The 27,351-nt window shown below is 44.3% G+C and overlaps 1 protein-coding gene across 3 annotated transcripts in view; it reads right to left on the reverse strand.

Moving 5' to 3' along the window:
• LOC147894001 (uncharacterized) overlaps window positions 1-15,190 on the reverse strand; it is a 39,278-nt gene extending 24,088 nt beyond the window's left edge. For 2 of the 3 annotated variants that reach the window (XM_087386022.1, XM_087386020.1), the window contains exons 1-3: window positions 14,919-15,081; window positions 14,595-14,795; window positions 6,881-6,970 (exon numbers count right to left, since the gene is read on the reverse strand). In XM_087386022.1, the coding sequence (XP_087242148.1) occupies window positions 6,881-6,970; window positions 14,595-14,642 (138 nt within the window). In that variant the 5' untranslated portion in view covers window positions 14,643-14,795; window positions 14,919-15,081. Of the gene's footprint in view, window positions 1-6,880; window positions 6,971-14,594; window positions 14,796-14,918; window positions 15,082-15,104 lie in introns of those variants that run through there. The other variant, XM_087386021.1, reaches the window with a different exon arrangement.
• Between the last annotated feature and the right edge of the window lie 12,161 nt (window positions 15,191-27,351).

Here is a 27,351-nt window from a genome sequence, read left to right on the forward strand (position 1 = left end):
CCTCAAATGAGTTCAACACATTTTGTCGCAAGCATGGGATCAAGCGAAAACTCACCACAGCACATACTTCTTAGCAAAACGGGGTAGCTGAGAGGAAGCATAGAACCACCACGGAGACAGGACTTGCTATGCTCCGAGGTAGGAATTTTTCTAAAGCCTATTGGAGTGAAGCTATCAATACAACCGTACACATTCTCAACAGGACCAAGACGAAGGCCGTCAAGGACAAGACTCCATATGAGGCATTTTTTGGTAAGAAGCCCTCTATCACTCATCTTCGTATTTTTGGTTCTAATGCATGGGTGCATGTGCACAAGGAAGACAGGACCAAGCTTGATTCCCAGAGCAGAAAATGTATCTTTGTTGGTTATAGCGAAGAATCCAAGGCCTATCGACTCTTCGACCCAGTAAAGAAGCAAATCCTTATCAATCGGGATGTTGTCTTCGAGGAAAAGGAACCTGAACCCCCGGAGGAGCCTCGGATTGAGGAGGAGGAGATTGTTCAATCCCCGAACCCACCCCGCCCCAGGTTGACCATCCAAGAGGTAGTCAAAACAGAAGCTGATGTTCCACAAGGTACTGAGGAAGAGCAGGATGTTCCAAAAGCAGTTCCAGTTCCTCCTCCCACTGAGAAGCAGAAGAGGTTGCCCCAATGGTACCTACAAACATTGGAAGACTCTCGGGTCACCGAAATACCTGAGAGTAGCAATTCCGGATTGCGACGGTCTCAACCTCTTCAGAAGACCCCATCCGTGAATTTTGCATTGGTGGCTCAGCTTGAAGAGCCAAGGACCTTCGAGGAGGCGAAGGACCATCCAGAATGGCAGGCTGCCATGCACGCAGAGATGGATGCTATCCTGAAGAACAATACCTGGGACTTAGTGGCCAGGCCCCCGCGACGGAAAGTCATCGGCACTAAGTGGATATACAAACTTAAATACAAATCAGACGGCAGCTTGGATAAGTATAAAGCAAGGTTAGTGGTCAAAGGTTTTGCTCAAACTGAAGGCATGGATTTTTATGAAACTTTTGCTCCCACAGCTCGCATGGTTACTATCTGGACAGTGATTGCCCTTGCTGCCCAATTCTAGTGGCCTATTTTTCAAATGGAGGTGAAGTCCGCATTCCTTAATGGAACCCTAGAGGAGGAGGTATACATAGAGAAGCCACCGGGCTTTCAAGATCCAGGGTCCCCATTAAAGGTCTGCAGGTTGAAGAAGGCGCTATACGGGCTGAAACAGGCCCCCAGAGCTTGGTACCAAAGGATTGAGGTATTCTTTCAAAAGATAGGGCTAAGTCGGAGCCCTTCTGAGGCAAACCTCTACTTGTTCATTGAGAAGGGGTTGCGATTGGTACCCATCCTCTATGTTGATGATCTTATCTTGACAGGTGACCATGTCAGGAAGTCTCAGGTCAAGGAGCTACTCATGTCTGAGTTTGAGATGACTGACCTTGGGTTATTACACTACTTCCTTGGGATAGAAGTAAAGCAGGCCAAAGACAGGATCTTCATTTCACAGGAGAAATATTGCAGAGAACTTCTGAAGAGATTTTAGATGGAGGATTGTAGGACAGCAGTAACTCCCATGGAGGTCGGGCTCAAGCTAAGTGTTCACGACACATCTCAGATGGTCAATACTCCTTTGTACCGACGATTGGTAAGAAGTTTGCTTTACCTTACCAATACTCGACCTGATATTTGTTATGCAGTTGGGTTATTATGCCAGTTCTCTGCTTCTCCCAGGAAGAGTCATTGGGATGCAGGTTTACGGGTGCTGAGGTATCTAAAGGGTACTTGCACCTACGGGATCACCTATACCAAAGGCATCAAAGTAGGCGGGTTCTGTGACAGTGATTGGGCAGGTGATGTTGACACCAGGAGATCAACAACAGGGTATTGTTTTTTACTTGCATCTGGTGCCATCTCTTGGCTGAGTAAGAAGCGACCCACAGTGGCCCTTTCATCTACAGAGGCAGAGTACAGAGCCGCGTGTACAGCAGCATGTGAGACACTGTGGTTGAGGTGGATTCTGGAGGACATGGACGTGTGTCAGGAGGACGCAACAGTGCTGAGGTGCGACAATCAAAAGTTGCATAGCCATTGCCAAGAATCCAGTGTACCATGCGCAGACCAAGCACATCGAAGTTCATTACCACTTTGTTCGAGAGCTCATCATCGACGACGTGATCGAGCTTATGTACTGCCCGACCGCCGACAACTTGTCTGACCTCTTCACGAAGGCACTTCCTCGAGAACAGATGGAGCACCTCATCATACGAATGGGGATTGGCCCACAGTTGTGACATTGAGGGGGGGTGTTAGAAACTCACTGTGCCCACCTGTGAGCCCCCGATTTGAGGGGACAAGGGGCAGTGAGAGGTAGGAGCGCTGGGGGGAGAGAGAGAGAGAGACTCAGGCCGGCATCATAGGCAACCAGCACACAGGCTGGTTGCATTCTGCAACAGCAGGTAAAACAGGGCTTTAGGCCTCACATGGAGGCTCCTGCAGCAGCGCAGACTGGCTGCACAGGGCACCCTTATATAGAGGCCTTTGGCAGGCCAAGTCGGCCCAACCAGGGCCACCGACCAGGGCCAACCCTGGTCGGTTTTCTAGGGCCCATGTGGTCGGCCACCAGACAGGGTACCGACCCTGCTGGTCGGTCAACTCAAGGGGCCTGGGCAGTGCCTATAAAAGGCCCACTCCTCCATTCATTCCAGCATCCAGTGCAAGACTGAAAGCCCCTCTCCAAGGCTGTGTTCAGCACTCAGATATGGAGCAGTTTGTGAGAGAGAGAGTTCATCTATATTTTCCAGCACTTTGCTGTGTTTTGTACTGCTCCCTTGGAGCTATTTTTCTGCCCACCATCCGGTGGATGAACATACTCTCTCTCTCTCCGTCCATATTTATTTCTACGTGAGGGTTTGTTGCATCTGTGATCATCTATCTGAGTTGAGTGTGTGTAAGAGTTGGAGAGATCTTGGGTGGAGGTTTAAGTCATTCATTCCCTCTTGATTTCTAACACTCCACTCCCCGTCGCATAGCACCTTCCACCCCAATGAGTTCTTACTCCACCTACCATGATATACGCTATGACCGCGATCACTCACCTACTTACTCTGGCTGTCTGTACATACTCCTCGCTTATATTGACTTCATACCCCTTTTAGAGGATCGTGCTGCCTTGGTCACCCGCTCACTACACAAGGTTGTTCTTCACGCTTTCCCTGACACCACCCGCTCCACCTACCCACCACCCCCTAACACTGTACCCTGTAATAGTTGATATGATGATGAGTGTAAGGCATCAGCTCAAATTCGAAACCAAAAACAGTCTTCCGAGCGAACCTGAGACACTACGCGAGTACCGTAGACTAGTACACACAAAGAAACTAGACTTCATTTGTCGGAACGAGGAGGAGCTACTGAACATTTTGTTTAGTAACAACTCTAAGGACTTTTGGCGGAGATTTCTAGAAGGACGGTCCCCCTCACCACTCACTGTCACTCAAGTTTGATTTGATTAAGCACGCACACTTTATGACATCCCAAATCAGCCAGTCCCTAATCTCTCACACATGCCACCCCCCACATCATGCACCCTCTTCACTAGATCATGAGAGCTATGCACCGAGTTTATTCCATATGGGATTAACCTCATAGCCCCGATCTTAGCCAATCTCTTTAATGAAGCTGTTTGTTTGGGGTTTCGACGCACTGAACCATCTCCAAGGTTTATGCACCAGTACTTGATTCCGAGGTCAACAGATTTGCGGAGTGTCGAGGACTTAGAGCAGCAGGACAAGACGGATTCCAACGTGATCATGGAACCATGCACCACATTCTCACACTCAGATGTATCATCGAGGAGGCGAGGGCACGAAAGCACTGGGCTTATTGTTGCTTTGCAGATTTCCGCAAGACATTTGACAGGGTTCCGAGAGGCCGCCTCATACGGTGCCTATAGGACTTGGGTTATGACCAAGGGATCATTTGGGCTGTCATGGCACTTTACAAGAGAGTTTCAGCCAGAGTCTGGGTAAGATCTGGATGGACAAACGAGATCATGAGCACTATCGAGGTCAAACAAGGGTGTCCATTATCACCTACCTTGTTTGGCCTCTACATTGACGAGCTTGAGACAGTGATGCAAACACAGGGGTGGTAGGTTGCTCTCTTACAGGCACGCTGATCCGGATATTGCTTTACACAGATGACGTGGCTCTCTTGTCTTGCTCAACAGAGAGGCTCCAAAGACACCTTGACGCACTATAGTTCTTTTGTGAGTCTCATGATTTGAAGGTCAACCTGGGTAAAACCAAGGTCATGATCTTCAATACATCTCGAGGTAGCGTGCGCCAGGAGCAATTCACATTTGATGGGTCACCTGTTGAGATAGTTTCATCATACACTTCTCTTGGGGTTGTCTGTTCTGGACCCATCTTCACTATGAGACCCGCAATGCAGGCACGCTTGAGCAGAGGATATGCTTCATTGGCCAGACTAGAGAGTCAATGCTTCCGCTCACACTTTCAGGATCCACGGACATGACTCCTTGGTCCGCCCAACGGGGATGTACGATAGCCCATGTTGGGGGCTAGACTTGTCGAATACAGAATGGGCCCATGTGCAGCGGCTATAGGTTCTCATGTTATCACGAATGTTTTGTGATAAGCCATCCCTTCCTCACCAGATCATTCAGGCTGAGTTTGGGTCACCCCTTTACAGCTAGATGCTGCATTTCAGGTCATCGCATATCTGGACCGAGTCAAGGAGTATGGGGTTACACCTCTGGGCGTAGCAGGCTACCATGGCTAGCTCTGTCCTCTTCTATGGCACTTCCAGCAGGAGGGGACTAGAGGTGCTGGTATGCACGCACAGAGAGATGGTTTCAGCGACTGGGGCTCCACATGGATAGACTACCTCCCTTTTAGTACAGCATGGATGCTCCATTTTCTCCCCTCCTATCACACGAGGTCAACCAGGTTATCCGTGAGGATCTATTACAGCTATACACATTTCCAACCTGGTTGGGACCAAGTGAACTCCCAGTGAAGATTAGCTTCTACAGAGATCACTTCTTACATATCACAACAGAGGGTTTCATTGACCCACCAGGATACACCCAAATTCACCTACCCCACTCGCTAAGGATCTCTCTTAGGCGATTCCGGGTCTCTTCACACAGACTTCGTATCGAGAGCGGCAAAGCAGAGCGACTACCCAAGGAGAGGCGCATATGCACATTGTGTGACATGCAAGAGGTTGAGACAGAGGAGCATTTCATCTTCAAGTGTCCTTTTTACTATGAGATCCGAGGGCGTTTCTACTGCCTTTTCAGAGATAGCTATGGGATTTTGGCCCTATTCCTCTCCTACCCAGACCAACGGTGTTTGGCAGGTTTCATTCATGAGGTACTCAGACACCGAGAGAGGATACTCCGAGCACGAAGACAAGAGCAAACTTTTCCCTTGGTTGATCCCTCTCAGAGCTCTATCATAGAGTTCTTTCAACCAGATCACATGGACCCCCACGAGACGAGGCCTCGACATGACCGTGACCCGGAGCCTGTGACCCAATAGCTCAAATAGAGGGTTGACACACAAATCACTTGGAGACATCCCCTCCTTGTTTAGAGTCGGAGACTAACCGATGGGGGTCACAGTAGCCCTGGTTAGACGTAGAGCTACGACCAAGAGACGTGCCAGGACTGCACCTTTGAGTGGCCGACAACACTCTATTGCCGACGTCATGCCTCCATTGTCTCATCCACCCTGATGTCCTGCTGCTGATGATGATGATGATGTTGTTGATGATGATGCTGAGATTGATATATAGTCGACCATCGACATGACTTTGTTGTACTTAGGACTTAGTACTGCCATTCTACATTTTTTGCATTTTGCATTGGTGTGGATGCTCGTTTAGTAGCTTCACTACCGCAGCTCGTTTGTACCGGGTTTTTCACAATCTCATAGACCCATCCGTCTTTTGAAGACTTTAATAAACACTCTCTCTCTCTCTCTCTCTCTCTCTCTCTCTCTCTCTCTCTCACCTATCTCTCTCAGGGCAAGAAGAAGCATCGCAATCATCCGAACTCGATCACACTCCCTAGAAGTGGAGAAAAAAGCATGGGAAGGGGTATTAAGGGAACAAAGACTCTGCCAGCTATGCAACTTAGATGAAGTGGAAAATGAGGCACATGTTCTTTTGACATGTCCACGATATGAGCATCTAAGAGAAGATTTCAGCAATGTCACGCAGCATCACAACAGTTTGGAGAGCTTGCTTTCCCATCCTCACCTTGCAGCCTTGGGCAATTACATTACCAAGGTCCTTGCATACCATGACCAATGTATTACACAGGTAGCAACATGCTAGCTGTCCACTCCACCCTTCTTCAAAGAAGGAGACTTTTTGTAACATTCCATTAGGTCCCATGGCTCGATTTCAGGCCCTCAGAGGACGATAATAATAGTTTCTTTCTTTCTTTCTCTCTCTCTCTCTCTGTGTACATGCGTCTCTATGCACACATGCATGCACGTATGTATGTATGCCCTAGGAATAGGGCATCACACCCCTACAATGCAAGGCAAGGCCCTTAAAGGACACAATTACCAATGCCTAGAACATAGAATGCATGGGTACATGCACAAGCGTATGGCATAACTCTATTTTTGTGTATGTGTGCAGATCTATCATTGAGGGTGTATATACGTTCAGTGCAAGTGCATATTTTTAGGTCTTTTGGAACTAAAGTCCAAATCAAGAACAAAATAGAACAAGCCAAAGGATATGCAATGAATGGAAAGACAACATTTAACATAACGCAGAGAGATTTAGTGTACCATGTTTCAACTAATGATATGGAAAAGCTCACACCTTCATGACAATTATATCAGCAAGTTCACCATATTTGCTCATGTATTGCCTCAAGCCTTCAGTATCAACATCCCATGGGATCCCAAGAACCTGGAACTCAACATCAATCAAATCATAACTCTGACACCTTGCACATTCACAATATAGGAGAAACCACCAGCAAACTATTCCAAAGGCATTTCCAAGCACATATTTATCAGCCAAATTGCAAACTGCATTCAAGAACCTAACAATCATCATTATAACCATCGACTTGTGCGTACATGCACATCTGCATGGACACTCTAAAAATAGGTAAGCATAGAGGACCAAAATCACAAACGAAAAATAACCAGCTATGAGAGAGGGCATGATGTGAAAGGTGACAAAATCATAAAATGGTAAGATTACAGCACCAAGTTTTACTAAACATGAGTTTACACACACGAGGTCTATTTCTGAAGGAAAAGAATGCATGAAACCTTGACACAAACCAAATGACAATTTGCACAGAGTCTCGCTAAAATGTGTGTTTATAGACACGATGCACTGTTTGAAAGGGGAAAGTATGCATGAAGCTTACCACGAACCAAATGACACTTGGCACTGAGTTCCACTAAAATTTGCATTTATATACACAATGCACTGTTTGAAAGGAAAAAATGAAGCCCAAAGCCATGATACTAGCTATTGCAAACAAATAAAATAACCATTTCAAATTTTGCGGAAAATAAATCATTTTGTTGGAATGTCTGAGTATTAGCTCTGAAACCAGCTTGAAAGGTCATCCCCAAACAACGATACGCATCGAAAAATAAATTGACCACAAATCAGATCTGAGATCTAAACCCCACTCAATATGTATACACAAGCATATGTCAATTACAAGCTCAAATCTGAAGTTGACAGCAATGTAGCAACCACTAAAAGGACATAAAAGAGTTAGAAATGGACCAACAGAGGGTACACACAGCGGCAGACTGATAGAATAGCCCAGGAGCTCACACAGTGTGTGTGGGGTGTGGAATCACAAACTTCTTTACTTAATGTGCATCACATAGATGTGCAGACTCATCAATTGACAATGAGCCAGCCAGATATAGAAACCACCAAAATAACATATTTCCATCCAAAGCTATGGACGCAATACAAAAGACAGAGATAGAGTGTGGTCCTTTGATCTTACCACAAGGTACTTCTACTATCTACCAGATATCTCTAGACTCGAGCCCGCATGCTCCACCTCGAGCGTATGTAGACTCTCCGTCCTTTGATCCGTCCTTTGACCTCAGCTCCTTGCTGCCCTAGGAGACAGCCAAGGTACCAGCCCTCTTGAGCTCAGTCTGCAGCAACTCTTGGCCCTTGCTTTGCCTCCTGAATGTACGCCCAAAGGTGGGGCTTGTGCTGAGGCTCCTTCCATCCCCGTACAGCCACGTGGCATCCCTCATACTGTTGCTGACGTTGTCACCACATCAGTGGCTCCTTTCTTTCTCTGATCTCTACCCCCATGGCAGCCATGCTGAGAGCTTTAAATTGCTTCATTATTACCATCATCCGATTCATGAGTCATGCTACCTTTAGGTCATGTTCATGTGTTCCGTAGGCTTAAGGGTTATCTAGGGGCATATTTGGCATTCAAAATATTCCACCGAAACTTTGGGTCTTCGAAACTCCAAACTGTTTCATTATTTGAAATGTTTTTGGTGATCATGGCACCTATAGTAGCAACAAGTCGCAACAATTTGCGACATCCACCCTTCTCTCTAGAGACTTTTGAAGTATTGATGAGGAAGACAAAGACTGAAGTGACACAACCGTGGAGCAGCAAATAGTACATTGAGTATTGCAATGAGTAATGAAATGAAAGCATCACCCTTAGGATTAGGGTTAGGACAATGTCCTAGGTGTCATACGTTGGCTATGTCATAAGTTGACTATGTGGACTAAATGTTCCAAAAATGATTAAAACTAGCTAGAACTAGCTTGCAAGGCCACACCAAGGGACTAGACCTAAGGCAAGAAGGAGAACAGGGCGGAGTATCTTCAATCATGCTTGAATCACTGGGATCTTTTCTTCTCTCTTATGAACTACCTTGAGTATGCTACTATAGCGGTGGGGGCATACTCATAAGATAATGCAACTGAGTTAAAGAAAACTTAGGATGCACCTCTTTTATGGGAGGATTTTAAAGCTGACATCGTTGCAAAGTTCTTTAAAGAACATGATGAGTTTGGGAACTGCTTTAACTTGAAAAGATTCAATGGCACCTTTTTCTACTATAGTGGTCTCCATAGAGACTACCAGAACAAGGTGCGTTGCAATAAGATCACCTCTCTCAAGGGTGTGATGCAATTTGCGAAGAATTATGATGACACGATTGCTTTTGGTGTTGAAAATGTGCACCAAGATTATTATCGGAGGGTAACTTAAAGGATTACCATAAGAATTGTGCCAAGAAACCCCACACCGCTTCTATGTTTACTATGAATTTCCCAAGGAAGCAGCGATGGAGGGATTTTGCGAACTCTTCCAAGGACACTTTGCCTCAAGTGTTATAAAGCAAGACATATAGCAAAGAATTGTGCTTGATTGTGTATGATCGGATATATTCTAGTCTTACAAAGGTATATAAGGGTGAGGTTGTGCATCATTGTCAGGTTTGTTTGCTGAAATTTCAGCATTGGTCTTTATACCTTTGACTCGTCTTGTGACAATTGTGATTTGCATTTAATGATGTTTGGCCTACAAGACTTATTTGCTCATGCATGAGACTATTCAAGGATATCATGTGAAAGTTCTCTTTGACGACGTGTCATTGGTATAGGAATCGGATCTTTCTATGATGGGTAGTAGCCGCTCTTATGTAGTTAAATTCGTCAAAGGAATTGAGAGGTTTGGGATCGATGTGTTCCTGCCACAATACTGCATCAAGATCATGGAGAGGCCCTTTCTTTTCATATTCTTGATATGGATAGGATCAATGTTTGGTTGGCAAGGAGTGGTTCTATCATAGGAGGTTAGTGGAAGATTATATTCGGCATGCTATCTCTTTCGCTTTGATGGATGGCAAATTGATCTGATTGTTGACATCAAAGGCCCTATGGCCAGCTTTTGTAGTCGTGACACGTTCGACTCGCTTTAGACTCGAGTGGTAGTAACTAAATCTGTATATTTGTAAACTTTTGTACATTTTTGAAAACAATATCTTAAATTAGGTAAAACAGGTTCTTAACTAAGACACCCGTGTCTACAGTGTGTGGTATCCATAGCCAAAAGCTGTATATATTTGTAATTAATAGAATCTAAACATTTAGCATGTCACATTAATATTTGAACTTTAGAGTCTATGCACTTAGCACACTATGCATTCAAGATTTTAGCGACAATAGACTTCGGTCAAGAGCTCAAGTTGCAAGTCATAATTGAAATTCCCAAATCCAAATAACAAGAGGGCTAGCTCTAAAGCAAGTGCAAAATGAACAAGGACTACCGACGTCAAATTTTATAATAGATGAATCATCATTGGTATCATAATTGAAGCCTGATAAATCAAGAACCTGATATCTAGAATGAAAATCTCAAGTCACAACAAGAGTGAGGGATGAGAAGTGACAGTGGATACAAGATTATTAAAAAATAGGGTGTAAAATAAGTCGTACACGCTTTAATTTTAGAATATTACCCACTCATTAAAAAAACATACAATAAGCATAGAAAACAACCCTAGTGTCTTAAAGACACGTATGTTCTAAAGTGTTCTCTCTTATTCATAAGCCACTCGTTTCTATTGTGATACCATATCTCAGTCATATTCTTTGATGGGACTCAAAGCCTGTTCATGGCGAATTTTTTAGTCGCCAAAATTGTGGTGAGTAGGGCCTCACATGAGGGAGGAGTGTGAGATGTTCCAAAGGCTGCAATCTCCTTCACATATCAATGAAGTAAGGATTGCAGGCTTTTACCGAGAGTACATCTGCTCCAACAAAGAAACAGCCCAGTGCTGCATCTATGTGCGCCCTGATCTCAAAATGCCATGAGGCCACAAGGATTAGGCTCTCAAGGTTGCCTGTGTGGAAGAAGCTCTACTCGCAAACAAGGAGGCTGAAATGGAAATAGAATCAGGTGTGCTACCACATATGGAAGAGCCTGCTGCACTTGGGGCTGGATTCGTTCGACCTTGAGGATCAAGAATCATGATCCAATATTGTCGCATCTCTTTGCAAGTGCCTGAAAACATGCGAGTTTTGCTGCTGGAACTGAAGGGCAAATGGTGACGCCTTGCCCCTTCGATCCCAATAAATGAGCCTGCACTCGATTTCAGCCACCACTTTTTGGTGCTTTACAAAAGTGACAAACCCACTTTCCATCCATTTTCAACCACCACGGAGAGTCGAGACTTGTTGGCCGTCTCACGGACATGCCATTGAGAGAGAGGATGAAACTTGAAAGAGAGGGAGAGACAAGGGTAGGACTCCTGCATAAAAATGCAGCGAAAGGGCTGCAAATTTTCAGCAAAGGGAGGGGTTGAGCAGTAAGAACTTGGAGGAAAGAGGGTGGAACTTTGAAGCTTGAGGGTAAGCTAGCGGGATTAGGCTGAGAGGAGGTCTGAGAGTGGAAGGCTAAAGGGGAGGGCTGAGAGCTGAGAGAAGGGTAAGAGTGGAGAGAGGGGGGCGGGGGGTAAGAGTGGAGAGAAGGGTAAGAGTGGAGAGGGGGGGGGGGCGCACTCTGAGATAACTTAGAAGGGGGCTGAGAGTGGAGTCAGGGCTGAGTGGGTTGGAGAGGGCTGAGAGGGTAGTGTAGGCGTGCAGAGGGCTGGAGCAAAGCTTGGGTGCAGGAAAAGAAGGCACAATGGCGAACAGTTCACGTTTTAGACAGTCCTGTGCAGCACCACCAGCCAAAATGCAGTCGACATGGTGGCAACTCATTGCAGGAACAAGGGAATGTGTTTCCCCCTGCGTTCCCTCCTTGCAATCATGTTGCGGACATTTTGGCGTACCTGGGCTTCAACGAACGGCACTCCCCTCCGTTCTGGAAGGGGGAACAGCATTCCTTGGTAACCATGATTTAGGGAAAGGATGGGCCGTCAGTTGGCCAGCGGCCCAGACGTGGGGCATCCCAGCCCCTATATAAGGCCGCCTTTGGAGGGGCAGAATAGCAATTCAAAGAAGCATTGCAGGCTGCAGAACAGCCTTTCAGAAGTGCATGGAATGGTAGTAAGAAGGCAGAGAAAGGCAGCAGCAAGTCTCAGCATTCTCCCACCAGTTCCTGCCATCAGCAGTGCATCCACTCACTAAGAGACAGTGTACCAAATGCAGCAACAGGGTGCAGCAAAGGCACCAGCAGCAGATCCAGCAGAACCTAGTACTTGTAAAGATCTCAGAGATAAGCAGATCACAGAGGTGCAAAAAGGACCTGACAGGTTTGAGGGGGTCTTCCCTAAGCCACTGAAGACCTCATTGACAAGCGTGCAAGTAGGATTGAGCAAGGGAACTAGCAACAGTTTGTTATCTCAGATCTAGCACCAGTGAAGCGGCATGCTGCTGTTTATGTGGTGTAGTTTGTGAGTCCACTTTTTGTTGGAAAGGGCACCTCCCCATCTGTAAGCCCCCATATGAGGAGAGCATTGGGGGGGTGAGCCTGGGAACTGAGAGAATGCCACATGGGCAGCCCATCCTTGAGCATCCGGTAGAGGTAAAGGCGGATGCACAGCTTGCACTACTGTAAATGTGCCCTCAACAAGCAATGGATTGAGTGGTCCTCACTAGTTGAGGTCTCTCCTTAGCAATAAAAGCATAAACGTCACTGTATCTGTACTCTTTATGCACTGCATCCTCCTTTGAGACCTACATAGAGTCTCTACTAGGTAGCTTGCATGTCGTGAACAGCTGAAACCTACCAATTGCTCATCCCGAATTTCCAGTAAAGCTCAACGTATGTCTGAGGCCATCCTCGACCCACTAGGAGTCGTCTCATATGAGCCAAGTGATGCTCCAAGATGGAGTCATTGGCCACTTGCATAGTTCAAAGCTATGGTTGACGCATTGCCTCAATTGAGACCTATAAAAGCGAGTAGTGACATCTTTCAATATCAATTGAGAACTTTCAAATGTCTTGGTATTGGATGGATTTGAATCGAGCTTGCAAAAGAGAGAAGCTTTAGATTGACACATCCTTTGGCCACAGCCGAAGGTCATGGATATTGTCGAGTACATGCACGTATAGGCTGATTTCAAGGTCTTTCCTTAAGCTTAGAACCATTCATAAATGCTAATGTAGCCTAGGTTAGTAGGCTGGATGTTGGCGGTTGGATCTTGAACAAACCTGTATAGATATATATAATGAACTTCAACTGCAACTAAGGATGGCTAAAAGTTGGAGTGGCAAGAAAGTCATCTAGCCTTGGCAAGAGGTATATGTGAGTTTATTCACGTGTTAGGCTGAAGAAGTATCCAATCTCAGGTCATAATCTCATTCTCCACCATTCAATCTCCATGGTCATGCAATTCCTTGTAGATGTGAGGGAGACAAAAGGCTAGCGAACCACGGCTAGGGGTGTGCTATGTTGAGGCTAGGTTTTCTTTTTAAGGGAATCCTTGTCCCTATTTAGACCGTTCCCTAGCCTCTATAACATCCAGCCACAATGGGGGTTGATGCGTTGAACAAACTATGGAGTGCAGCGTCTACAAGTACTCATTGCCCAAAAATTCACTTGGCCCATTTACCTCTTTGTATAATATAGTCCTTATAAACAAGAAGCACGAAATGTCCATCCACACACACACACAAGGAGGATGCACAATTGTGCTAGAATGAAATGCACGAGGGAAGAGAAAGAGGAGTCTAGACAAACAAAACCTATAGTGCACTTCACTCGCTGTCCCAAGGGGCATAGGACCCTTCTTAGATTAGTTGTCATCCATGTGCATCAACAATTGTTGACCAACAACCGTACAGCAATAGGCTGCTCAAATCTAGATCCTGCCTTTACCTACTCAGTGCCCATGACGGCTCAATTGGTCAGTACATATATGTAGACCTAACTTAACCTACTCAGTGCCCATGTTTGTACTGATATCGTTTAATCACTCTCTGCAAGCACAAAATGTCCAGACAGACAGACACGGCGTCATTGCTAATGGTCCAAAAGGCTCTCGCTGCTATATCAGCTGGTAATGCCATATAACAGCAGCAACATGGAAACCACAAAACTATCCCTATAAGCCCTCGTGGGGAAAACATCTTCTCTGTGTGTCCTGCATATGTCAGTTCACGGGCTCAGAAAAGCTCCGCTTTGCTATCCTAGCCTTTTATCGTTATGTTCGCAAAACGGTCTGGCCCACATAATCAAGTATTAAAGACGTCTGTGATCGTTTCCAAGCTACACTTTACTCTTCCACATATACATATTATACCCTTCCAAGGTCCAGTATTTATGGACACCACCTCTGATCAGCTTCAAACATCTGCAGGTCCTGCGGAATTTGGATTTTCAGGTGCTAGGTTTTAAACGTTACAAGATCAGACGTACGCAACTCTTCTATATCACTCAACGTTAGAAGATCCACACAAAACTATCGACGCTGATTCTGTAAAAGATGCTTGCGCGAAATACAACGCCTGTTCTCGAAGTATATCGTGACCAATCGGAACGTGCCCCCGCGAATTTCTCACAACTTTGCATCATACGTAAGACTGTTGGTTTTAATGACAGTGCGTTAAGCGGAAGAATCTTACCACTAACTTCCTGTTTCCCAACGTCATGGGGGTGTTGGAAAGCGACATGATTTCTCCGTGAAGAAGGGGGGAGATGCCTGAACCAGAATTCTCACAGCTTCTGCACTCTTGTAATAAATGGCACAGGTATATGCCTATGCTCTCTCTCCCCTCTCTCTCTCACTCACGCCTCCTCTTTCTCACTCTCTCGATGTTCTCTTCCTGCACATAAACATACTTAGTTCACCTCTTGGGGACTCTAGCCGTTGTCCATTGGAGGATGGCTAGCCAAGGAAATAAATTTACAGGATGGAAATCCATCACAAGGACTGAGGCAAGACCAACCAGCATCCTGAGCATCACGTTGAGGGAGAGCTGCGGTCATGGAAGCTGCTATAACCTCGAGATCGAGGCAGGGCAAAGAGCAAAGAGCAAGGAAGGCAAATATCTGTCCAAAACAAATACCTGGATGAGGGGAACTCACTGGATAGCGCCAAGAAAGCCCTAAAAACAGAATAAACACGTACGTACCTGGTTAGAGTCTGTACCTAGTTAGAGACTTGGGAACCAAAGCGTCCCAAAACCACTCAGTGCCCTTGCCCTTACTAGGCCTGGTTGTGTTTGCCTTACGCCTTGAGCTGATCCAAACGCTTTCATAGAGGGAATCTGCTCACTGGAGTGTGGGCATCCTAGATCCAACGATAGATAACAAGTGATGGCCTCGATGTAACCCTTCCATGATCGACCCTTGTACACGTTACATGTGCACCTTTGACGCCTCCCCACGGGCCTCCTTATAGGGGAATGAACTGACCAAAATCAAACAATCGAAATTCTGGGCATTGTCCCAACACCGGCCCATTCCCTTATACTTATGTATTTCCTTCATTAGACCTTTTGAGCCCTAATCCCCCTTCCACATGGCACCTATGGCCTTCATCTTCAGCTTGTTCGTTTACCTTGCTGGGCAAGAAATGTAGGCGTTTTTACTGACATGTAATTTTTTCTCACTCCTGTATGATTGAAAATGTTAGCCAGAAACTTGGATGCATCTTTGCATATGGGGTCCAGAATCATATCATGGCATATTCCTTGGCTTTGTGACTTTGTGTTAGGTGGAAACAGTCCTAAATCTCATAAAATCTTGCATCTAAATGTTTCATTGGATATTCTTCTTGTGCCTCTGGGAATGAGAAAGCTTCCTGCATTGTGGATCTACTGAGGTAGATCTATAAAGGCTTTTCATTATACATTACTATGCCATACTTGTCCTTCTCCAACTCTCTGTTTTTATATGACGTCATGAATTGAATGATGTATTCTGTCATAGCAGGTGTTGGTAAGAAGGATTGTACCTTCTTAAAAAGATTCCCTAGAGCCTTTGACTCTGCAAGAAGTTGTATGCATCGGCTGACATGGTGAACATTGAGACTCCTAGCCATACAAGCTGTATTGTTCCCTCTATTGTTAGCTCTTTGTTGGCTTGGGCATCAAGCTATTCTGCACCTACATCCTGCATAGTCAATGGCTCTGCCTCTAGTTCTCCTGACTCTAGGGTTCTCATGTTCAGTGGCATATCTCTTGGCGTGTTGTATTTACTTGCTCTTCATAGTCACTGCCCAGAATCACCAACCATGGTCGTTTTGGCATTGACCTCTGGGTTGGTGATCCTGGATCCTATCCTTCTTCAGGTCGGTAATTTGGGAAGGGTTGTCGAGGTTGAGGTTTGGGTTGTTTGGCTTCGTGTTGCTTTGTCAATGGCATTCTAGGCCTTTTTTCCATCTTAGTGAGCTGTCTTCAACCTGGCATTTCCACATGAATTAGGTCCCAGTCTGACAGTGCCATGTGCCAACAATGCATGTTTCTTTTGTGAGTAGCTGATGCATTTTACTCTTTTTGTGATGAGGGTGCCATATGTGTGGACCAAAGCAAGTATCTATTGGGGCTTTTATTTGTGCAATCAATTCATGGTGCTCGAAACGTGTGGGTGTGCTATGCATGACTAGTGGGGTAGGAGTTCATCCTATATGCTTAATTAGCTATGGATTTCATAGCAGCTAGGACACCTCTAAGCCCTAGGTTAAAATCAGTTGAAGCTACCTACATGTGCAAAGACATAAATATGCTCGTGAGTGCTCATGATACAATCTATTACTAACTATGGAAGACTTTGGACTCCCAAATCTTCATTATTGTCGAGGATGGCTTGTGTGTTGATATAATAGGACTTCAATCGGCTCCCGCTTATTGTTGTGGTGAATTAGACTCCATCGAGTGTTTCCAGCAGCATAGCTCCAATGGGATTCATCTTTTTCACTCTATAAGATCCTTGACCTAGATATTTGAGTTTGTCCTTGTGGACTTTGGCATTACATAGCAGAACTAGGTCACCTTTCTTAATCTCTTTATCTTTAAGGTTTCTGTCAAACCATGCCTTCCTTCATTTTTTTAATGTCATTGCATGGTAGGCAACTAACCTTGTCTCTGTATGCTTTTCTGATTGATAGAGTCTTTCCTTGAGGGACTCGTGGTCTCCCACGCTTTCTTGTACTTCTATGCATAGGCTTGGTATTACAAATTCTAGTGGGACCACTGCTTCAATGATGTACACCAATTGAAAAGGCGTAAATCCTATACTAATCTTTAGTGTGGTTCAATATGCCCATAAGGTTGCATTAAGCTTTTCTACCCAGTTAGATCTCTTGGGCTCCACTATTTTGGTGAGGACAATGCATAGTACCTTGTTGGTGGACTCGGCTTGTCCATTGCCTGGGGATAGGAGGGTGTGCTTTTTTCTATGGATGACCATAACACTAGACAAAAGTTCTTGGATTACCCCATCAACGAAATGTGTGCCTCTATCTAACACAATTTCAATGGGGCATCCAAATCATGTAATCAGATTTTCATACAAGAGCTTTGCTATGCTTCCAGCATCTACCTTTCTCACTACTTTAGCTTCAGTCCATTTTGTGAAGTAGTCCGTGGCCACAATGATGCAGTGTGTTTGTGTTCCCTTTGCGGCTGGATGTATGGGTCCCATGAAATCAATCCCCCATTTTCAAATGGTTACTGAGCAGTAAATGTTGTCAGCGGATTGAAATCCTTGTGCTAAGGTTTGATTGTTCTTTGGCATACATCACATCATTTGACATAGTCGTAAGCATCTACCCAAAGGCTCGGCCACCAATATCCTGATAAGAGGATTTTTCTTGTCTTCCCCTACAAAGTGTCCTCCTACTATGCCTTCATGTGGCATAACACATCTTATGAGAATCTGAACATTGCCCATCTTGTATAGCTAACCTTGGTAGGGGGGCATCTTTCATACTTAATTTCCTTGCCTCCACTGGTCTCAGCTTAAGGGGTGGTCTTCCTGTCATTAAATACCCAATGATGTCTACACACCATTTGGGCACAACATCAATTTGAAATAAAGCAGCATCTAGCAGGTCATCTTCTATTCCTTCTGGCTCTTCTCTTGTCATCAATCGTGACATATGATTTGCAACGTAATGCTGAGCTCCTTTCCATACCACTATCTTGAAGTTGAATTCTCGGAGTAGTAGAAGCCATATGGTGATCCAACCAGCAGTACATGGTCAATTCCCAAGATACAGCAAGGCTTGATGATTCGTGTAATATACAAAGTCAATGGCCAATAAATAATGTTGGAATTTCTTCACACTATAGACCATTGCTAGGGCTTCTCTTTCAATGGAAATGTAATTGACCTCTGTGTCATTTAACTACCTACGTGTAAGGACAATCACAATTGGTGACACCCAGTCGGTGTGCTTGATCTCATAAATGAAACCGACATCCAATAATTTTTTTAGTTCTTCATAGACATGGGTGCCATACTTTGGATTTGTCCTATAGGGTCCACGCACCTTAGGCTTGGATCCTTCCCTAACTGGTATGGTGTGTATTGCAACTTCAGGGGGGGAGATCCATTTCATGTCCTTATAGGACCAAGCCATGCAATCCATGTATTCCATCAGCAATGCTTTTAGTCTTTCTCTTCTTCTTTAGTAAGTTGCTTGCCGATATACACAAGATTTTCCTCTTCTCCTTCCAAAGCAAGATCTAATTTTTGGGTCTTAGCTGGTCCCTCGTAAACTGGGGTTTCCCCTAGTTCTTTTGTTGCCTTCATCTTCGATTCACTCATTGGTCGAGGCATGGCTATGGTTGCGCTCTCCCTTGTATAATTTTTAAAATAGTCAAGTACCTCCCTAAGGCTTTCATAGCATTGTGAGGTGCTGGCCTGACATTCGTGCTACTGCTTGATGTGGAGGAGTCTTCATCTGTTGACTCAAAGCCCACTTTCTTTTCTTTTTTTTGTGTACTATCCCGCTCAGTCTTCATCCACACATTTGGGGGGGCCTATTTACAAAACTTATTGTTATGGGAGACTAGTGTTGGATTCTCAATGGGCATTTTGTTTTCAAAGAGTGGTTCCTCTGCCATGCATACACCCTTCGGGCCCTTTGGTCCCATTGTAATTTTGGTGGTTCCTACACTTGAGTGGCCTTGGTTAGGTATAATTCCACCACTTTGCCTTGCATCCCTTTAAACTTGTTGAAGTGATCTTAGCCTTCTGGCGTTGCACACCCTCTTCTTCTTCCTTGACCGTTTGCTATTTGTTTTTGTTGGAGGGTATAACATTGGATATTCTATCGCCATTAATGCATGAAGGATTGCCAAGTCGTTATCAAAGATTTGACCTTCTAATGTGGCATTTTCTGCTTCTGTTTTCGGATCCCAATTAAATTCTTCACCATAGCCTTCAATGCTGGCCTCTTCGAGATCATTATCCCATTCTATGTCCACCATGAAGATAGGTACATCCATTGCCTCTAATTCTTCATCCCAGATTGGTGGTTCTAGTTGTATCATTTGTGTGCTCACATCTGGCAACATTGGATGTGTTGTTTTGCAATTATCAATTGTGGCTAATGCATGTATCCAATTGTTGATGTCATTTTGGCTATCACCTTTAGTGGGTTTGAGTTCAAGTGATGCGTGATTGGTGGAAGAAGTGTCATCAACACTCCTGGGTATAGTGGGCTTGATTTCCCCAGTTCCCAGTTTGATTTTCATAGCAGTATTTTGATTCTGAATTGTGATCCTATCTATACCTCAATCATGGAGTACAGATGCCTCATGAAGCCATGGTCCTCCCAATAATATTTGGTATGTCGTCGATGCTTGGGGAAGATCCAGTATGGTGAATTGTACGACAAACTTGACTCTCACAATTTTTGTTGGCACATTGTCAACAATTCCCAATGGGTTCATTTTGGTGTGGTCGGTGAGGCGTACGTTGAATGTGGCATTCCTCATTGGTGGGAGGCCCCATTCTTCAAATAGATCCTTTGCAAGAATATTGACACCTACCCCTCCGTCCACTATTGCAGGGTATTGACCAAAGGATTTATGCTCTAGGTGAATGGTTATATTCTTATGTCATCTCGAGCACCAAATTTCACTGATATAGCCTTTTCTTCCTCTTCAGGTGGTGGGAAACACTATGCTAATTCTACTCAACCCTTGAAATTTTCCCACATGGTAGGACAATTTCTTAATAAGGTTCCAATTGGCATTGTGATGGGGTACCTAATTAAGCTAGCTAGGGTGGCTCCATCCAGTTGGGGGTGAGTTGCATGTATATCTTGTACCCTTGGGTTGGTGGTGGCTTCAATCTCTATGTCGATGCTGTGTAGCGTTGGTTCCCTTCCCTTAGCTCTATTGCTCTTTGGTCAGCCTCAAACTTTTCATGTTCATGTCTTACCTCCTTCAAGGCTTGATACTGAGCTTTCTCTACTTTGGTGTTGGGGTAGACTTCCTTTCCTTCTTGAAGAGCACTGGGGGCAGATGTACTTGGCATTGTGGCACTTTGTTTTGGGACTAGCAAGGCTTGTGTTGCCTTTGGGATTTTTGCTTTCTGGGTAGAAATTAGTTTTTATCGTGTTGTTTCCTTCTGCTTCCTTGTTATCATGAGTACCGGTTGGGATGTAGCACTTAGTGCCGCCACACTATGGCTTTCTATGCCAATGATTCCAAGGGGTACATCTGGCTTTGCTTCATGGGGCATTTGAGGCTTTGCTCTAAGTGGGCAATCCATACAAACATGCCCAACTCCACAATCTTTGCACACAAGTTGGAAAGTATTGGGGCTATCTTTGTTTTGAGTCTGGCAAGGCTTGTGTTGCCTTTGGGATTTTTGCTTTCTGAGTAGAAATTAGTTTTTAACATGTTTCCTTCTGCTTCCTTGTTATCACGAGTATCAATTGGGATGCAGCACTTAGTGTTGCCACACTGTGGCTTTCTATGCCAATGATTCCAAGGGGTACATCTAGGGCGCTTTGCTTCATGTGGCGTTTGAGGCTTTGCTCTGAGTGGGCAATCCATACAAACATGCCCAACTCCACAATCTTTGCACGCAAGTTGGAAAGTATTGGGACTACCTTTGTGAGGGCACTTAGCAATCTGATGGTTTTCTCCACATCCAAAACACTTGATAGGCTTGATATGTGGTTGGTCTTTCTTAATTGGTATACCTTGGAATGAGTCCTTTGGCACCATCCATGTAGTACACAGAGTATTCTATTTCATACTCATATTGAGGTTCTTGCTCTTCAGTTTGGAGTTGTTGCATGGGAATTATCAGAGCAAGATTGGGGGCTTAACAATACTGTGGAGGATTGGGATTTCTCAATAGTTGAGACACGTGTGCTCACTAGGATGGGATTAAGCAATGGCACTTGTGCATTGGGTGCTAGTGCTAGTTGCCTATATACTAGGATTGGCACCTATTGGTACTATTGGTGTTGGGGTTGTGCAACCCTCATATTGTAGAAACATGTGTTTACATCATGGCTTGCAACATTGCAATTGGCACACCATAACATTGGGAGTCGAGCCACTTCTATTGGGTTGAGTTTGTTCCTGAGGCTGTGTGGTTGGCCATATAGTGTGGGCACTAGACATTCTCTCTTCTTGGGTACTGTGGTGGCTGAGAGGTGCACAACTTTTGCTCTATGGCTTGCATTATTTTGACCTTTACCCTAAAGGCCATGGCTTCCACTCCGTCCTTGGTAGAATTGCTTCCCTTCTTTGAAGATTTCTTATCGCAATGACTTGATTTATAGTCATCACTATTGCTATCAAAGTCAGTCATGCCATCCTCGATGTCAATTGCAACTTCATGAGCATCATTGAAATGTGCATAGCTCTGTTGTCTTTCTTCATGTCCTTGCAAATGGACTTTTTCCATACAATGAGGTACTTGTCATCTGGACGGGGAACACACTTTGTTATAATCTTTTCATTCTTCCTAAGTATGTTCTAACCTTTTCTTTCTTGCGCATTTTCATATTTCCTAGTTGGATGGCAGGGTCATCTTGCAACCTTTTGGTTTCGAACCTTCTTCTGAATTGCTTGGATAGCAATGCCCATGTGGCTCTTTATTCTATGAGAAGGTTGAGGTACCATTCCAAGGCCTCCATTGGCTAAGGCCATCGGAAACCATGCAGCTTTGGTTTCATTTTAATTAATCACCTCCAACACAACATGTTGCATCGAAGAGTTGAAGGAATCTGTCAGGGTTCCCTTGTCCATTGTACTTTGGCATTTCCAATTTGCCAAAGTGTCTTCTTCCATTGTTGTTGTTGTGGTTGCATTGTTGATCAAATAAATCTTTGGGATGCAGAGCGGCATTTACTATTTCTTCTTCAAGCCGTAGGTCCTCCATGTTGCTTGTCAACGGTGAGAGGTTGAATTCATGGAGAGCATCGAGGGTAGAAGAAAGTTTACAAGCGTAGGTAGGTGCTAGCCTTCATCTAGATCCGAGGTGCATACACAATGCTTAATTGTATCTTTCAAGTGAGTGCATATGACTTGACGTTCGCAATCGATTTTGACCTTTGTAGCCCAAAAATGGGAAAAAAATATGCGATCGACGAGTCAAAATCAGTGCTTATGTGGTGGCAACTACCGAGGCCCTAAATGATGGTAAAAATATTTGAAAATGTTATTTTGCTGTAAATCTTTGCATGCATCAAGGTTCAAACCGGGTGCGATTTGGCCTCTAAACGGCCAAGCTATGGGCCCTTTAAGAATGGGAATTTTTTTGGGAAAGGGATTGGTTAACCTAATCTATAGTTAGCTAGACTAACCTATGGATTGCCCCTTTTTTTGGGGGGGGAAGGGATCGGTTAACCTAACCTAATCTAAAGTAGTCAAAATAACTTGTTAATTCTTATCCTCTCCCCTCTCTCTCTCTCTCTCTCTCTCTCTCTCTCTCTCTCTCTCTCTCTCTGCATTAGTGAAGGCGAGAGTGTATGGCTAGTAGCATTGGCAGCAGTGATGCATGATAAACGGTGGCAGTGCAGGAAATGTGGCAGTGGTGTGCGACCTAGTTTTCTAAATAGGATTTTGGCTATCCTCATCCTTTAAGATTCATCATACCATCTTTTAGGCTCAAGATATTACAAGCGGAGCTTTGCCGCTACTCTACACACACAATGATCTCATCGTTGTTGCTCGACTGCAATTTTGGCCCTTGTTGCCACAGGGTTAACAACTTCAAAAGGTGGAATGTATCAGAGGAAGACCTTTGACTTTGGTCTTCAGTTGTTGTATGCTTCTATTAGAAATACAAGCTCAAGCTCTCTTACTCTTCCATGGTGTTTGATTTCCTGTTCATGCCATTTGTGATTGCCATGCTTGCATCCTCTCCCTTCTTCTTCCTTCTTTTCCCCTCCCCCTTCCCATTCTTCCCTTTCTCCCCTCCCCCTTCTCTTCCTTATTAAAACACAATTACAACAACCTAGGAGCCACGTGAATGACACACTTATGGATAGCTCTTGCTTGCATTGCTCTCAATGAGGACAACTTGGAGTATTTTTGGGTGTTTTTGGAGTAGAATAGTTGTCAAGTTGAAGGGATAGATAGGTGATTGGGATGCTAAGGTAGTGGCCTTGTCAAAAGCAAGTGAAAACATGACGAAATGATGTTTTTGTGGGGATTTCAATGCTGTGTGAAGTGAAGTGCTATCCACATCTTGGAAGATCCAAAAAGGTAATGAAAAATTGTTGTTTGTTTGTTTTAGTGGGTAGAGTAGGTACTATAGCACTCTCAAGGCCCAAAAACACTAAACAATAACAAAACCTGGCTAGGAAATTGTCAAAAATGAGTTGGCGATGACAAAGATCAAACCTGACGCTAACTTAGCATCCAGGATGTTGGGATAGCCTAGCACCATCTACCCTTGACAGATCCACCTACTGACACCTGGATATTAAATGTGCATAGTTGGCATGCTAGCTCATCTAGGACGTTGAGATAGTAAGTCACTGTTGTTAGGATAGCTCCAAGATGCCGAGATAGCAAAATCACATATTCAACCAAAATTGAGTTATCTAGTCAATTTTTACTAAAAATGCCAACATAAAACCTTGAGTTACATTAAAATAATCAACACGTTAAGTTAGCAGCTAGGGCAGTGCTAGGATAGTTTTTCAAGGTGCAGGGATAGTAGTTGCCCAAAAGTGTTACCAAATGAGTGCCAAATCTTCAAGGATTCATACCAATTACTTGGACAATGATAAGAACTTGAAAGATTGATTGGGGCATCATCCCGTGGAGATACCATCCAGGTCACTGGGTTAGCCCTAAGTCAGTGCCGTTTGGGTTATCACAAAGTCAACACTATTTGGTTATCCCTAAGTCAAGGCCGCAAACTTAGCCTATGAACTAGAGTTGGTGAACTTAATTGCAAGGTCCTGCTCGCTTTCAAAATACCTTCAAGCTGACATCATTTCATCTGCATGCACTCCTTAGGTCTAGTAGGGTGCACAGCCTAAAGATAGTGATTCAAACAATGTCTTCTCAAACAACCTACCCAGTTTTGCATCTGTTCAATTAGGAGCCTTGGTTCTTAATTCATACACCATGCACAGATTGCAACAAGGTGACCTATTTACCTTAGAAGAGTCCATGAGATTTGACAGACACATGGAGAACCATCCAATGCTAGAACCTCAATGGCACCGAAGTCCAATGCTATTACCCTCAATCCCCTATCCCTTTTATAGCAGCTCGACTATGAGAGACCTTTTCCAACATGATGGGAAGGCTTGGGATGGTTGAACTAGCAGACATGGTAAATCCATTTACTATGCAAGCTAGAGTAACAAAAGAGCCTTAGGTGTCAACCCAACGATCAGTGCCAGAAGCATTATTCATGGAACCAAGTCCCACCCTAACTGTAGGCAATTAGCCACGAGTAACTCAATTCTTTGAAGTAGGTTAGTCATATAGGGGTGAATTTGGTCCTAGGGTCCCATAAGACTACCATGTACATGTACCTAGCCAAGAATGACAAATGTGTAATTATAGTCCTTCTAACTAGGTTCCCAACACCTCAAGCCCCACCTTATTTGATGGGCACAAGGAATGGAAGGCATTCTATACCTACATAGGCCTATCCCTGGGGTGACCCTGGGTTGGTCTATCTTGTGACACATGGCAAGATAAGATCACCTCCAAACGTTGACACGTGTCTTATCTATTGCCACATCAATAGACCTCGCTAAGGTGCCACATCATCAATCGACTAACACATTAGCACACATGTCACCAGACACGTCATCTGGCCATGTCTACTATCACATTAGCATTGGGTCCCCATAGTGCCACATCACCTTGCCAGGCCACTTATCAACTTGCCACATCATCAAGTTGACTAGTCAAAGTGCCACATCATTAGGTTGACTAATCAAAGTGCCATGTCATTAGTTGACCAGTCAAAGTAACATGTGGCAATCACCAACCATGCCATCTATCACATCATCCACTACCACATGGCATCGATGCCCTGCTAAGCACTGCTATCTCTTCATAGGCACACTTGGCACCTTCCATGTGCACATAGGTGACACCTCATCAGGGCTCCATTGGCACACCCCTTGGCAAGGACACACTCTACATGTGAACACAATGGCCACATCATCATTTCTCACCTTTTTGCCCCTCCACCTTGATTAAGCGATATCTCTTGATCCAAGAAGAATTTGAGGGCGCTCTAAAAAAGAATAAACATTCGATTTTTCATGCTCTACGTGCTTGTCACATCATGTGTACATTTTGGTGCAAGTATCACACTTTTGAGCCTTGGTGGCAAATCCACTTATTGCACGCACATCAGCCTCTACATTGACGCATTTGACCCAGCACCTAAAATGAACAAAGAAAAGGAATTATTTACTGCTTTTTTTATCACTCGACAGTTGGTCTAGATCTAATTCAGAGTACATTAGATCATCCATAGTGGAGAGAAATCTAAAGCAACCAATCGAAGCCATGCCCAAATGTTTCTAAATAAATCCCACTCGGAGTCAATCCCTATGCTCACATGCGGTTTCACATCATCACATTTCCTGAAACTCGACATTCCACAATTTAGTGAGCAAACAACAGAGTGTTCAAAGGCATTGATCGATTGATTAGAGGGTACATTGCACATGATTTGATTTTACACACACATGCCACCATTATAAACCCTATTTGGCTATTTTCCCGGCACTGTGCATATTGTTTTAAGCCTTATGAAGCCTCTTGGCTATTCTCGACATCATTTTCCACAAGCCTTGTAATAGATTGGATTATATATTAGAGTTCTATCTTCACTGATAGTTCAGATTGTACTTGATACAATCAATGTATTGCAGTTGATTCTAACATGGATTTCACAAGAAATTTGAGTACATGTCTACGACTAGCAACCTCAATTTGGAGGCATATGCTAAGCTAGACAATTCTAACTATGGCACATGGAAATACCGAGTGGAGACCATTCTTGTACTGCAAGACAAATGGGAGTATGTTGATGGATCTACACCTAGATCATTGGATGATCTAGCCAGTAGTAGCTCCACTCCCCCTATTACCATAGCACCAACAATGGAATCCGCACCTGCACCACCAGTCCTCGCACCTGCAGTAGACCTTGCCATTGCTCGAGCACAGGTAGAATGGGACAAGAAAGACAACTATGCATATCATTTGATCAAGTAGAATGTGCAAGATGAAATGCTAGGACAACTCAACACAATGAAGACATCAAAAGAAGCATGATATATGTTCGTAGCTCTTTATGAGTCTTAGAACACTTCTAGGATTCTCACACTGAAAAACCAAATCAACCAGAGTTTTTGCAACAGCAATGAAACTGGTCATGCTTACGTACTCAGGATCAAGGATTACAACAGTTAACTTGCAGTAATAGGAGAGACCATGAATTTCACAGAAATGGTCCAAGTCATCCTGAATGGACTAGGAGAGGGAAACAAGAATCTAGTCCAAAGTATGGCCATTCAATGGCAAATTCCAACACTAGAAGAGCTACAGCCAATGTTACTTGGTGAAGAACTCAGGACACAAGCCCGCAGAGCTCATTGGTTGAGAACCAAACAGGCAGAAAGATCAAAGTCATGAGATCAGACAGAGGAGGTGAATACATGTTTTCAACATTCATGAACTTTTGCAGAAGTAATGGCATTCGAAGATAATTCACTTGTGCAGATACTCCTCAGCAGAATGCAAGAGCTAAAAGGAAGAATGGTACTTTAGCAGACATTGCTAGAGCAATGCTCATTGAGAAGCATCTTCTGAATCAGTATTGGGTAGAAGCAATTGCCACTACAAAGTACTTGCTTAATCAACGAACTGATTCAGGGTATGACAAATCATGAAGCATTCACTAGGCACAAGC

This window comes from Dipteris shenzhenensis, chromosome 15 (genome assembly GCF_047967505.1).
Source record: "Dipteris shenzhenensis isolate YYH24624 ecotype China chromosome 15, Dip_SZ_1.0, whole genome shotgun sequence".
NCBI classification, from domain to species: domain Eukaryota; kingdom Viridiplantae; phylum Streptophyta; class Polypodiopsida; order Gleicheniales; family Dipteridaceae; genus Dipteris; species Dipteris shenzhenensis.